Source organism: Cyprinodon variegatus, unplaced genomic scaffold (assembly GCF_000732505.1).
Source record: "Cyprinodon variegatus isolate N-32 unplaced genomic scaffold, C_variegatus-1.0 Scaffold68, whole genome shotgun sequence".
NCBI lineage: Eukaryota > Metazoa > Chordata > Actinopteri > Cyprinodontiformes > Cyprinodontidae > Cyprinodon > Cyprinodon variegatus.
In genome coordinates, this window is record NW_015150521.1 from 154154 (window position 1) to 169277 (window position 15124).

The 15124-nt window shown below is 36.6% G+C and overlaps 2 protein-coding genes across 2 annotated transcripts; both read right to left on the minus strand.

The window, feature by feature from the left end:
* Window positions 1-19: 19 nt before the first annotated feature.
* Window positions 20-3575, minus strand: rmi2 (RecQ mediated genome instability 2). Its single transcript, XM_015372011.1, has 2 exons — window positions 3182-3575; window positions 20-431 (listed from the first exon to the last, which is right to left on the minus strand). The coding sequence occupies exons 1-2, from the start codon at window positions 3468-3470 to the stop codon at window positions 280-282; spliced, it is 441 nt and encodes a 146-aa protein (XP_015227497.1). The 5' UTR covers window positions 3471-3575; the 3' UTR covers window positions 20-279.
* A 3685-nt stretch (window positions 3576-7260) lies between these two features.
* ubfd1 (ubiquitin family domain containing 1) lies at window positions 7261-14512 on the minus strand. Its single transcript, XM_015372088.1, has 7 exons — window positions 14438-14512; window positions 11651-11923; window positions 11349-11557; window positions 11197-11262; window positions 10998-11103; window positions 10831-10913; window positions 7261-7587 (listed from the first exon to the last, which is right to left on the minus strand). Exons 1-7 carry the CDS (start codon window positions 14451-14453, stop codon window positions 7477-7479), a joined length of 864 nt encoding a protein of 287 aa, XP_015227574.1. The 5' UTR covers window positions 14454-14512; the 3' UTR covers window positions 7261-7476.
* Window positions 14513-15124: the final 612 nt, after the last annotated feature.

Genomic DNA, 15124 nt, shown 5'->3' on the forward strand with positions numbered 1-15124 from the left:
ATTTTGTGCAGATTCATCATCTAACATTGATCAACAATAACAGGTTGGAATGTTACAAAATAAGTTCTCTTTTTATTTATAGTGTTACTGGTATGAAAGGCACCCAACAAATAAAATACTTTTATCTTTTATTTGAAAACAGTTTTATGAAGTTTAAATATACATCCCTTCTATTAAAAATATTTACAAACTTGATACAGAACATTGGAGATGTGGGAACTTCTAAGTTGCTCTGTACCCGTATTTGTATGTCAGGAGTCCACATAATCAGCTCAGGATTCATGCCAGTATCTGCTGCAGCTCCTCCACCTCCAACTTCCACATTTTCCTGTGGAGTGCAGCAAACTCTGAGAGGTCTGCCATCTTCACAGCGCGGATAACTGGCTCCGGGGCAACGGCCTGGATGACGCCCATCACCATTACATATTTACCTGCAACAGCATCAGCTGGTTAAAATGGGATCACTGGAAGAAGCTTTAATGTACAGAAACGGATGCAGCTTTTGGTTGTGTTGATTAAATATTTCACATTTGCTGACTAACAAATTGTTTGCAATTTATGCTGTTTTAATATGAAAAAATAGCTATAAAATAAAAAATTGCTTTCTGGTAAAATGAATTTAAAAAATAGCATATTTTAGGTGTAGTGGTAGTAGTCGCTACAGCTACACAATGTGTGCTAAAAAAAGCATGCAATATCTGATCTGCTGTTAGATTACTGGTGTCAGAATTTAACACTCTTCATGTACATATAATGGGCAGTTTAGATGAAGAAGCTTCTTTAAAGGCAATACAGGATGCTTCATTTTGGAGGCATAGATACTAAGATTCAGAAGGGTGGGGAAAAAGAAATATCAATGCATTTGGTAAATAGTGCTGCATATTAAGTTAATAAACCTACATGAACAGAAAATCTGATTTAAGCTCAAATCCCAATACATCTTCCAGATATAGTGTGACTTCTACCCGTGTAGCTACTGAAATTACCGGTAACACATTTTTTATATCAACTTTGTTTAATTTGTGTTTATTAGAACTGTAATCTTGCATCTGTTCTGTAAAAGGAAAACATTCTAAGATTTGCATCAACATGCACACATTTTTTTATAGCTAAATATAGTGTGGCAGCAGTAATACTCTCAATATAAAAAAAAAAAATCATAGATTAACAATTACTTGACCACAGAAACACCGTGGTTAATTATACACATCAATATACTAACATTAAAGATAAGTACATAATTTATGCTCTTTTCATAGTTAAATTTTTTGTTATATGGGGTAAAGAGAAAATGCAAGTCAGTCTTCAGATAAATAATAACTATTCTAATAAAAACTTATTATATAAACAATTTTTGTAGACATTAGTTATGCTGCATGATTATTGATAAAAGTAGGTAAGTAATGACAATGGAAAAGATGTTCGACCCAGAACTCAAACCTGAAAGAACTTTATCCACAGGGACTTTTATCTAGATGGATGTTTAAATGTATGCGTCTATTTGTTAGCAAAAGGCTGTAAGAAAGTATAGTTTGTCTTTATTTGGAAAATATGGAAGTTATGGTTCATTTTCCTGTTGGATCAGCATAGATTGACCCTAAGGTTCCGGTGCCGATCCGCTTTCGGCCACCCTTCAATGTATATTGGTTATTGCCTGGCCACCCATATAAAAATGTTCTGGCTACGCCTCTGGTAAGAATAGCAGGGTTTATACAGGGATGACTAATTCAATGCTTTTTAATGCTCTTAGAAATAATTTTAATGCCATCAACAAGTATCCATTACTATCATATATATATATACGGCAAATTCCTTCATCTTTACCGCCGCAGGCTGCAATACCTCGATAACCAGCAACTTTTGTTGAAATTAGCATTTTCCCATTCTCTAGCTTTTTCTTCGCCTCAAGCTACTTTTCCGAACATACGGCTGGCTTTATGATCAACCAAAAGAAGTTCTTCGCAAATATGAAAATATATTTCAGTTAAATCCTCTGAAAACCTCCAACCTATAGCTGCACCTGTCCTCAAAGCCTTTTAATCTAACCATGTCAAGGGTTTCCTGTCCAAACTATTTCAAAATCTCACTCCAAGGTTTGGTGAAAAGTTGGCAGCCCTGCTGTCAGCAGAATGTAAATTATTACACAGCTTCCAGGTAGATGGTTTTGCTGACAGGATAAATATAATGGATCAACACTGCTCGCTCAATCACCACTGAGGGAGATTACTGCATCTCAAACTGCTTAGATTTGTTTGCCTCCTTACTCTTCCAGATTTTCTCTGTCTGTTTCTCTCTACTTCGGATGTAAACAGTAAAGGCTAATCTATGTCAGAGTGATTCGCTAAAACGACATTAAAACATGTTTATTTTCAAATAGACAATTTAATTTTTACAAAAAAAGGTGGTGTATAAGCAAATAAATTAATTATGTACCCCATTTTAGGTCGATTTCTTTCTTAAGTTACGTGCTGCTCTTGTTTAACCAAATGTACCACATCATACAATCAGAGGCGGAGCCAGAAAATCATAATAGGGTTGGCCAGTCAATAACCAATGTACATTGAGGGGGGGCCGAAAGGCACCAGAACCTCAGGGGGAATCTACACTGTTCCAACAGGAATCACCACAACATCCATATTTTCTAAATAAAGATAAACTATCCTTTATCCTTTGTGTAAATAAAAGGTATATTGGAAAAAAATTCTTTCTGGGGCGAACATATTTTACATTGTCATTACCTGCTTTAATGAATAATCATTCTGCAAAAAAATGATATTTGAATCTACAAATATCCACATTTAATGAATTTTTGTGTTATTATTAAAGTAGTTATTTCTCTATGATTTCACTGAAGACTCTTAGATGACTTGCAGAGGCACATCATTTTATATTTACCCCCAAAAATTACAAATTTTATTCTGAAAAGAGCATGGATTATGTTTCTATCATCTTTAATGTTTGTATATTGATGTGCATAATTAACCAGTGTTTCTGTTGTCAAGAGGTTGTTAATATATGAAAAATGTAAATGTTTAATAAGTTTCTCCTTCAGAGTATTATTGCTGCCACTGTCTGTATTATAGGGAAAAAATGGTAGGGGGGGCCAATGATTGGCTAAGGGTGGCCATGGCACCCAATCTAGTTCCGCCCCTGCATATAACCAGGATCAGGTCATCATTACCTGGGAGCAAACATGGTTTCCCTTTGGGGATGCTGTTAACGCCCTGGACCATGAAGGTCCCCGTCTCATCCATCAGCAGAACCGTGTTACTGTCCAGCTGGACCTCCAGCACGGTGCCCTGCATCCACACGAGAGACACCCGCAGAGTGCGACCCTTGCCCGCTCTGATCAGGTATCCCTCCCCGCTGTCAGCGGCCCCCCGGATCCCCGCCGCTCTTAGCTGACCGGACAGGACTTTAACCGGCGGGGGACGTTTTCCATCACAGTGGCTTTGCTCCAGTTTGGACATTTCGGAGAAATGAGGAGGTCTTCAGGAAGAGCGGCTCAAGCCAAAAGGTTTTCATTTGAAGTCTGACGGCGCGCCAAGCCTTCTTCTTCTTCCTCTGCTGCTTGTTGTTCTTCTTCTTTTTTATTAGGGCGCATCGCAAGCAGCTCTAATGTGCATACCGCCATCTACTGTACATGAGTGTGTAGCAACATACTTTACATCAAATTCTTTATTTTTTTGTATTATGTAGATAAATAATTAATGCTTTCCTTAATATGTGAATATCCTTTATACTTCCTTCATTTTCCAATATTCCTTTAAAATGCCATTCTTTGCCTGTTCTTCCAACCATCCTTCTTAATTTCTCCCTTTAATGTACATAAGTTTAACAGTTCATCAGTACATGTTCTACATTTTCTTTTTCTCCACATCCTTCACATTTATTATTAATTTTTCTCCCTATTGAATATAAATATCCACTCTTAATCTTAATGTTATTACTTCCTCCCTTCTGTTTCTTTCATTAATGATTCTATTTAATACTGATTTTTGTACCTTATATAATCCTCTCCCTTTATTATCTTCGTTCCATCTCTCTTGCCATTTTTCCATTTATTTACTCTGAATAAGTGATTTACCTTCACCTTTCCCAAAAGGAATTGTAATCGTAATTGTTCCCTCTAAAGCCCCTTTTTGCTAACATATCTGCTTTTTCATTGCCTTTTGTGCAATGTGCATGTGCTGAAACCCAACATAGCAAAATATCAATACCCCCTATATAATCTAAATAGATTGTGCTGGATTTCTAATACTAAATATTTTCTATCATTTCCTTCTCCCTGTCTGGTCTAACCTCCTCTACCCATTGTAAGCTTAGTATAATTACCACCATTTCTGCTTTGAAAACAGATAGTTGATCTTTTAGAAATATACATTTTAAACTCTGGTATCTATATATTCCTATTCACACATATCCTTTTAAATTCTTAGAACCATCTGAATATATTTTAAGGTAGTTATAATATGAGTTTCTTAAATATATATCAGTCTTTATCCCTATAGCGCCAATTAGACCATCAATTCTCAACCTAAGGGTCCAGGCCCCAGTTGAGGTCGTGAGATGATTTCTGGGGTCACCAAATCATTATGGGAAACAAATAAATAATGTAGCTTCCGAGTGGACATTGGAAGGACAGTGAGCAGTTGGTCTCAAAACAACCATTTTATTACTCAAATCCAGTTACTGTTGGCCGTACTGTTAGCTTCAACAAAACTACAACAAAGAAACTGTCCACTAAGGTCACAGTATTTAAGAGAAAGCTGGAGTGGTGGGCTGTGTGAGTGGATGGGGGAAATGTTGAGAACTTATGGAGGTATGACATAACCATTCAAACTATCAAGCAAATGATTGCCTCTCCTCAGGAGCCTGCTTGATAGTTTCAATAAGTACTTCCTGAATAATGACTCGCTACAAAAGAACGACTGGACAGGCCTTTCACCACCTTTCACCTGTCATCAGAGCAGCAGGATGCCCTGCTCAATGTCGCCTCTGATCCCAAATCGGACCGTTTTCTCATAAAGCATGCTGGAAGCGTTCTGGTTGTCAGTAGCAACAGAGTATGCAGGTCTCTCAAAAGCTGTAACTCATCTACTGTTTCCATTTGCATCCATATATTTGTCTGAAAAGACCTTTTCTGTGCTGACATACATGAAAAACAAATGCATATCATGACTCCTAAGATCTGAGAGTGGCCGTTTCTAACATAAAGCCATGAATGCAGCTGCTCTGTTCAAATAAGTAGGCCCAGTCGTCACATTAAATACCTACAGAAAAACATCTCTGCTTTTGACAGGAAATATATATATTTTTTATATTTAAGCTCTCAGAAACATAGATGTTTAAAGTTAAACATGGTCAGTTTCCTTATGTGTTTTGTTTAAGTGCAACACACACATGTCACAGTGACCATTGACGGTCTGTTCTGTAAGTTATCCTCTTGATGCCGATTTGTTTTTTAGAAAATCAAAGTGTGCTCCAAAATAAGAGGATAGAGACAAACAGCTGAAGTGAGTTGAGGCTTTTCTGATTATGCATACAACATACATAAAACTGATCTGGCATATTGGGTTCAAATAGTGCTATTTATGTCTCTGTTAGGTGTATATGTTAAATATTTAAGCTCCCTTCCCCAAATTTCTACATACAGCACAGTATGAAGACACGGACAGCATTTGAGAGCCTTAGTCTTTTTGTATCTGATCCAACAAGCTTAGCTCGCCTATCTATGGGTATTGTTGCATCTTTTTCTTTGCAGTAATTAGGCAAAATACATTTTTTGTATTACTTTATTAAGCTTGCAAAAGCCTCACTTATTTTCGTTGTCCCATAACACTGTTGTATGTAAAAATTTGGTGAAAGGACGTTAAATATTTAACATATGCCTCTAAACCTTACATATACACCTTACTTAGACATAAACACATTATATAGACATTAGCATATATAATTGTGCTTGTTTACATACCCTTCTTTTAAAGACAGAAAACAAACAGCTGTCAGTACAAAAGAAATTGAAAAAAATTAATTCATAGAAATAATAAAAAATTGGAATTATGAAATTGATTTTGTATATATAGAAAATAAATACAAGAAGTAAACAAGCCTGATGGAACTCCTGAACTAGAAATCCCTGAAATCAGGTGAATATTGTAAATACAGTTTAATATAATACAAATATGGAAGTAGTTGTGTCTTAAATGAATGAAAGTAGTTAATTTAAATGGTTAGTGAGTCAGGTTTATCACATGTAATGTTTGGTTAATTAAAAAATTTTATCTGCTTATGATGATACAGATGAATTGAAAGCTGCCATTAAGGCAACCTGTGCTCATTGACTATGATTCAGCAAAAGTAGCAGCAAAGACGTATTGAACGCATTTACTATAAATCTGTATGTTGACGTTTAAAAAAAAAAGAAAAAGTTTTTGTTCTTTTTAACAGGCTGATTTTCGGGTTTTTAATCACCTGTAAACCAAAGTAATCTGGAAAAAAAATAATAACAGAAATAAACCCTTTTAATATATGACTGAAAAAATTTAGTTTTATTCAAATCGTTCAGTTAACTTTTCACATGTTAAATTTATTTAGAAGCATATAATACAATACATAACTATGATCCTATAATAAATTCTTATGAATAGCTTTACACATAAAACCATAACCAATTTCCTTTAATCTCATTTTAAAAATCCAGGACTGGTGAAAATGTTGGATTGTTTTGCACTCTGTTATTCCACACTAAAAGAATAAACTGTAATGGTTTGTTTGATACTTTAATCCTGATAAATGCATTTCTCTAATAAAAAGATGAGAAACAAGTTAAACTAATCTTATTTTCCTAATATGGTTTTAAATCTAGTTTGATTCCTCTTCTCTCCATGAGGTTAAAAAAAAAAAAGAAAGAAAATGGAACAAAAGTACTGTATGTAGTTCAAGCAGAAATTCAGTCATTTTCCTCTTTTTATTTGGAATGTTTTATTTTCAAAAAAAGGCAATGATCTAAATAATGATCTAAACAACTGAACCAAACAGGAATCATTTTAAAAGTTAACGTCTGCTCCATATCAAATGTCGATAAGATCTTTATTTTGTTCAATAACAGTAGCTCTCCCCTGTTAAAAAGACAGAGACAATTCACAAACAAGTAAATGAGTCAAATAACTCATGATCGTTTTATTTCATTAAATAAATTTTATTTCCTTTTTAAGAATAACTGAAGAAAAGTGTTAGCAATTTCTGTACATTTTTTTAATTTTCCCTTGGATTTGCTGAAAATGTTGATCAACAGGGCTGACAAATTTTATGCTGCCACATAGTGCACTTTTAATCTAAAAACAAGATGGTTAGTCCACAGGCATCTGTCAGTTTCCTTCCAATAGCTTCCCATCAGTTCCTCAAGCCTCGCTTTAGACTCCAGTTTGATTTTACGTCGGCTCTTCCTCTCCAGTATTGTCAAAAAGAGGCACATTAGAAATACTGCCATTTTCCAAGGACTGTGTCTTTGATTGCATCAACAAACTGTGCAGGCACCCAGTAAACCCAATACTGAGACGCTTCCGTTGGACCCAACTGAAAAGCCTGCAGAAGAGGAAGATAAACCGGTAAGTTAACTGGTTGTGTGTATGGGATGGATACAAAGACATATGACACCTTTTGTTTCGGTCTTCAGAGGAAGAAAAGAAAAACTTTAAAGGAAAATGTGACAAAACACAGTATGTTTACAGTCAATCTGGGTCCTTATCAGGCCCAAGATAAGTACATGGTGGTGCTAAAAAGAACAAAACATCCAAGTTGTAGAATGACCCATGGACTGACATATCCCTTTGTGATTTTCTGGTACAGAGCAGAATTTATTGTTTTATAAGTTACAGCAAAGCCTCCAGGTCCTGAAGCAGTTAAGCAACCCCAGACCATCTTATCTCATTTGACTGTCAACTCAATGTTCTGTTTTCGGAAATGCTGCATTAGTTTTACTCCACATGATCATAACAGGATGCACACACTCCCTAAGTCTCACTCTAGTCACACCAGACAAGTCCAATGTGCATGGAAAAGTCTTGGGGATCACCAAGACCTTTTTAAGATCTTTTTTTGATTTTTTTTTAATTCAAAGAGGTATTTGTCTCCAGACAGTTAGTTAGTCCTTAGATCTGCAGTGATCTAATTGTTGAGATGCTGATCTTGGGAGAAAATGTTTGTTGACTGGAAAGTCCTAGAAAGGGTTGTAGTTGACTGGACTACCGATGTCTTAATTAAGCAATGATACCTTTTGCAGACAGAACTATCCTCTGATTTGTTGTTGAATTAGATTATTTAGACCATGGCCTGCTGTGTGTAGTCTGGAGAGCTTTTTTCCTCCTAATAAATAAAATAGTCATTTATCTTTGATACAACAAGTAGTCTGATAACCGGAAACAATTGGAGGAGAAAATACAAAAGAAGTGTTACAGCACAAAATGCTGGAAAGCACCCTGCACACTCATGTGTACGTTACACATGTGACAGCTTTTCTGTTTTGATGTTACTAAATATTTATAGTAGCTGAATAACACACGTCTAATGCCTGTATTATATACGCTGCACCTAAATTAGGTTGAAGTTCTAATTTCACACACCTAAAGTCTCCTGTTTTCAAGTAAATAACAGGAAATGTCATTGTGTGTCAAATCAATCATCAGTACTATCAGATGGTCAAGACACAGACTTTAGGGGATCAAAACAAAGGATATATTAGTGGTAATTTAATCATTTAAAGTCACACTGGCTGTGTAGGACTTTTAATCTCTGATCCCATTTTTTCCCATGTCGCACTGACTGTGTATAGAGAAGCTCCGACTAGGCAAGGCGAGCTGATCTGTGCAGATTTTTTTTTCCACTTATGTCTCTGTCCCATATACATGTAAACAATTTCCCACATTTTACAGTGACTTATGAAAAGTTGGGCCCATCAAAAAAAATAAAAGAATTAAAAACAAAAAACAACCGCCGCAGCTAGAAAGTAAAATTCCCACTTTATGAGTCTGTGCAGCATCTCTTAAACATGAAGGTAGAGAATTTTTATACCCCTATATTAAAGACATAATGGGAACCATGCTTTAAGAAAATGAAAACGTAGCAATAAAGGCTGCAGGGCGGTTTATATGCTGACTGATATATTGAGAGGTGATTATCAGCGAGAGATCTCTGCTTTTTGTGAGGCTCAAAGAGGATCACTATTTTACTATATCTGTTTTCTGTCCTCCTGAAGTTTGTTGACTTTTTTTTTTTCCAAAGAGCGTGATAAGCTGGGCTTTCCTGTACTATCACTACTTTATCCATTTGCTGTTCTCTTGAACTCTCATCATGGGTAAATTATTTTATTTTTTTAAAGTTTTGATTGTTTTTGCACAAGTCTGCCCCGCCTGCTATATACGCACTGTGCGACTCCAAACCTGTTTCCGTGCTATTAACAGATTTTAGTTTTTATTTTCCAACAAAGTAGATGTGTTTTACTTTGTAACTGCGTCTCTCTTCCTGTCAGCCCCACAAAATTGCCGCTGAATGGCTGAGAGTCTGACTAAAATAGTCAGAGCTACACAAGCCCCCTTGGAGAAACTCGTGTAAGGTGTGATCAAACCCATTGACATTGAATGAGAGCTAAATGCCACATTCTCGATGCAGACGATTTTCTCTCGGATCAGATGCAAAATCGGATTGGGTGTGTTCAGGGCTTCAGTGGAAAAGCTCTTCAAGTGATCAGTGAGAGCGCAGATCTATGCTGTCATGGTTGCCAGGAGACCAAAGTTATGCTGAGGTGAGGGTGGGGACGGCTGCTGACGGCCAGACAGTCCCAATTCACAGCTGATCACTTCCATTCGTCATTTTTTTTGCGGCCTTTGAAGGACCTTGTCTGTGTGGGTGGGGTCCTTTGAAGGAAAGCCTTCCCTGAATTGGGACTTTGCAGCATCTGTTGTAAACTTCTATCTTTAAAAACACTGTGCTGCTTACGTCATGCATCCTGACACTGATCAGACACTGATCAACAGTCTGTATAATGTCTAAACCAGATTATTAAACGGAAAAAATTACATTTACTTCGCTAAACTGAATCAGACCCACTAAACAAGCTGTTCTTTTCACTAGCAAATCATTTAAACACAAAGCTGAACTATTCTGGTTCCCTAATATGAAATGATTCAATATTTCTGCACTGGAAGAACAACCATGTGATGATTTAGATAAGGCTGTGATAGAACTGCACTGATACTGTCATACATATCCAAAGATGGTTAAACTTAGGAGGAATAATCGTGTTATAATCAATTATACTGTTAAAGTGTTCAGTCAAATGCAACTGATAACTGAACTATGGTAGATTAGTAAATCCTCAGTCATTCATGCACAGATATGAGGCGTCATGGTTCGCTCTGAGCCGAGTCGTCACAGCATAATGAGCCCTGTCTGCGATTTATAAAACAAATTCTGGGGTTTATAATTTCCATATGTGCAAAGCTATGAGATATTTGTCTTTGACATGACTATTGATCATATGACTCACTACCCCCCCCCCCAAAAAAAACCCCTCTTCTTGAGAAAGCTCCTCTCTAAAAGACCAAAAATTGTAAACCAATCACTCTGATCTACAAACTCCCTAAGGCTCACCTTTGTCTTATAAAATACAGCCAAGCTGCACTAATCTGCACCCTTTTCTCTAAGTAAACATAGTATAAAAATGTGACTCCTAAACCTCCCTGAGCAGTATACCACAAATACACATCTGCAAGCTCTGGGCATTATATAAGTAATTTCAAATATCTGACATGTAGTAAGAATAGCAGTTACCATCATGTGGTAGTCCTCATGGCCTTCGATGGGTTCGGATACTACATTTTTAATGGAGCCCATTGGAACTTTCTCTGTTCTCTCTGAAAGTGAGAAATGGTTATGAATCCATAACATATCCGGCATCTCTGCGCTGCTGAGACCTCAGTGTTAAACCATGACTTCACCTTTTGTTCCGATCCACAGCTGATCTTGCTCCAGTTTGAATGTGAGTCGTACTTTTCCTCCGGATTTGTTAAACATCCCAGATAAAGGCACTGTTGGTAGTCGCTCCTGTTGGTGCGACAAAGGAGCCATCAATGCCTCGAAAGTTGATTTAGAAGAAGAAATAAATGTTGGACAGCTGTAGCCAACATCGCCTCTCACCTTTGTTCCTTTGATAGCTGGCATTATATCCTCTGGTTTACCTTTGTCCAGTACTTTCCTGTGTTGCTGAAACACATTTTGTAGGTTAAAGACAAGGATTTTTTTTTTTGAGATATTTAACAGTACTCTAAAGTGTTGTAGAAAAATCTTACCTTTTGCCTGCATAAAGGCTCTTTCTTGTTTTCCTCTGCTTTAACTTCCTGCTGAATGACCTCTTTTGGTGTGTTAACAGCTAATACATCATTTATTGTCGATCCTACCACCATTATTTTTGCCCCGTTTGTAACCTTAATGTCACGTAGCGTCTTGTCCTCTGAAAGCATTCCTTTGTACATCACTTTCTGCATTGCTGGTGGAAGACCTAAAACATATAGAGAGCTCCTTCAGTTCTTTTCTAACCTGATCTATTCTATTAAATCCTATAAAAGTAATCTAAAGAATCGTAAACCCCTACCAGTGAGAGCGTGGATCCTCTCTTTAAGTTTGGCTCCGGTGCTATCGACAGGAATTTTCAGATCGTATTTGTTCTTGTTCCAGATGATCTTCAAGTCCACCGTCTCCTGCTTGTCGTCAGCGTCGTCGCCATTGCTAATACTAGAGTCCTGAGTTGTAGCATTCCCTGCCTCAGTTTGAGACGTAGCGTCTGCATCGGCCTTCTCAGCAGTTTCACCGAGTGTCTCAGCTTCTTTTGGCTTCGCCTCAGTGTCCATTATGGCTCCTTCACTACCTGCAAAAGCATTTGGTTTATACTGATTGAAATGTTTCAGAAATAGCCTTTCCTTTCTAAAATGTAAATTAGTAGCATACATTAATGACAACTAGTGCTTTAGAATGGAAAAAAAGATTACTAATGTAAAGTAAAAATAGTGTTAAGATCAAATTTTAAGAATAACATTTTCTTCTTAGTAAAATAATTCTAATACTGGAACATATTTGGAATTTCTGGAATTATAAACAAGGTAAAAAAAAAAAAATTAAAAATAAAATAAATATATATATAATTCGTGTGATTAACATTGAACTCCAATAAAAAATATTTGCAAATCCAAACATCTGATCACTATCTAGGGCTTAACAATTTTGCCAAAAATTCAAAATGTGATTATTTTTCCACCAATATTGCTATTAAGATTTTGTTTCAATCTTTTCCCTACAATAACCCCAAGCTTGTAGACGTTTCACTGCAGGCTTTCAGTTTTGAAAGCTTGCTTTAAAGGAGTCCATTGTTGCTGGATTTTGGTGCAACCTTTTTGTGAAAAAGTGCTTACTTCTACTGGCATGCATGGATCTGCATGGTAACTGCAACTCTCTCGACCTTTCTGCGTAGTTGAAATTCCACTTTAAGCATTTTACTGCTACCTAAGGAGCTGGAGTGACAAATTTAAGGTTTTAATCATGCTAAATGTAAAAGGACTAAAATTGAATGCCGCTGCCATTAGATTGCAGATGCAATTATTTTCCAAGCACCATCTATATCTATATTAGAAAATATAAGCGAAAGCAGTTACTATGTGCAGTAAGTAAGGTACAACATTACCCTGTATTATAAGAGGTAAAATGCCTTTCTAAACCAAAGAGAGTGGTACATAAATATCGCCAAATTAACTGGGAATTCTACAAAAGAGTAGCATTTTGGAAGATTCTTTGATTCAGAAAATTTTTGATATTATCAGTCATTAAAGCAGGTCGATGTTGCCTCCAGGTTGGTAAGAAATGTCCTCTGGCAACGCCTCTTTTTTTATATAAGAAAGCTCGGAATGGAAAGACAACAACTGCAAAAATACCCGAGAGCCAATTAACAAACCAACCAGAAGCATTACAATATTTACAAAACGTTATAGACGTTCTAAACACATTAAGCATATTGTTCTCAAAATGTAGTTAAGCATCTGAAAATGAATACAGCTATACTATTCAGCAACATTTAAACACCAGTGTTGGCCTGGTGGTTAGAGCAGTGCGCTTGTACTCTGAGAGGGTTGCAAGTACCCGGATCGATCCCTGCAGCCTTCACTTTGGGTCCATGAGCAGAACAATTTGACCACAAACCAGAGCTGCTCTAAACGAAATGTATTTTTGTTTACACTTTTGTATACAAAATAAATCTGTCTAAGTCAAACTGCTCCCAGGATGCCGCACAATGGCAGCCCACTGCTCCCCAAGGAGATGGGTTAAATGCAGAGATACAATGGCGTAAATATTGGTAAGCAGAGTCTGCAGTTGCTTAGGGGCCCCCGACCTATTAGGGGCCCCGTCACTGTCTCCTGGCAGGCCCCCTACGCAATTGTGGACTAGGACGTCTGTGTTGTACTTCGTATGGGGCCCTCCCAGATAATGTTGCTTATGGGCCTATTGTTGTGCCTCTAGTGTGAGATCAATAAAGTTCTACTATTATTATTATGTTGACTTTTTTCTTAACTAACTCACCTGAACCACTGACCTCCAGGTCAGATGCTGATTCTAGGAATAGTTTACTGCCTTTAATCAAATAAAATACTATAAACGTTCTGTCAAAATTCTCATTAGTTTCCTTACACTTTAAATTTCTCCTAAAAATGATAATTTAATGATTCCTATACTTTCCATTCAATATATTTTCTAAATTGTTATTTAGTACAAACGTATTACTAGATTACATGGTCTCCATTTCAGTAGAGGTGTGCATAGTCTCCAATCCTCATGCTAATCTGAACATTTGGGTGAACTTTCTAGCACTTTCTATCGCTCTTTTTTATTCAAAATCCACAGAATGTTTTTTTTTTATGTCAGGAAAGAGATTAGATTAGGGAGAAAAAATCTAAACAAACAACGGATGGGGAGCTGAAGACATTTTTGTTTTAAACAAAACAACCCGAACAGTTAATTTTAAATTAGCTGCTGCTTCTTATTACACTCCGGTACTTTTGTTAACCATCCTTGATACTGTATTTATTCAATAAAGATAATTTAGAGCTTTAAAGCTAAAACTTGCGAATGCTTCCAACTTTAACGACAGTTGTCTTAAAATGTAGATAAACGTAACTGATGTTAGCAATCATTAACACTGGCTAGCTGTACCATCTCCTCAACATTTTTACGAAAAAAAAAACAACGTAGCAAAGACACGAACATTTACATCACAGCATATTAACCAAAGCACACGTCAAAGACTACATTAAAGACGTGTGGAATTTTACTGCTACTTAATAAAGTTTGACTGAAAATATTCCGTGTATTTTCGCTAAATGTTCTCTCTACCCACCGTCCTGCGTCGCCATGATGATTGTGTACAATCTGTCGGTTTGTGGCAAAGAGGAAACAGGAAGCAGGATGACTCCGACACTAAAACACAAGGCGAAAAATATCGATTTTTTTTGGGCACATTTATAAATTTAATGGACGGCACAGATTAAGAAATATCTATTAAATGGTGAAAATATATTTTAAATATTTTCCCACAAACTTGTACTTATTTAAAGCAATTTGTAGGCATTTAATCGTAAAACGGGTAGGACAAAAAAAGCGCATGCGTATCAAAAAATACATTGGAAATATTTAAAAACACATATATATGATATCTTTGTCAGCTTACTTCTGTGTATATAAGGGAGAGGTAAAGGACTCTAAAAAAAAAAAAAAGATTTCCATGTATATATTTCGAAATGACCAGCTGTTACGTAGCCACAACTGTGAAACTTAGAGCTAAAGGCGGAAGTAAGAGGCAGGTATCTATCTTGGCTGACTCTTGGTTCTATTCCCAAACCGCCCCCTAAGCACTACCCCTTAACTATTGAGTGTCACTCCCAATGAATTCACACTCGCAGCGGTGGAGGGCGCCTTGATTGGAGTTAGGGGGCATGAATGAGAATGAGACCCAAAAACGGAAAAGGAAAACGATCGTTGCTATGGAAACATAGTGACGCACCTTGTGCATGGATGTAGATGTGTG

Coding starts and splice junctions, on each gene's coding strand:
- rmi2 (XM_015372011.1), bottom strand. CDS start 3,470: ATGTCCAAACTGGAGCAAAGCCACTGTGATGGAAAACGTCCCCCGCCG. Junction 432..3,181: donor GAAACCATGTTTGCTCCCAG/GTAATGATGACC, acceptor ATGCTGTTGCAG/GTAAATATGTAATGGTGATG.
- ubfd1 (XM_015372088.1), bottom strand. Junction 11,263..11,348: donor AGCCTTTATGCAGGCAAAAG/GTAAGATTTTTC, acceptor AATGTGTTTCAG/CAACACAGGAAAGTACTGGA. Junction 7,588..10,830: donor ATGAGGACTACCACATGATG/GTAACTGCTATT, acceptor CCTCTTCTGCAG/GCTTTTCAGTTGGGTCCAAC.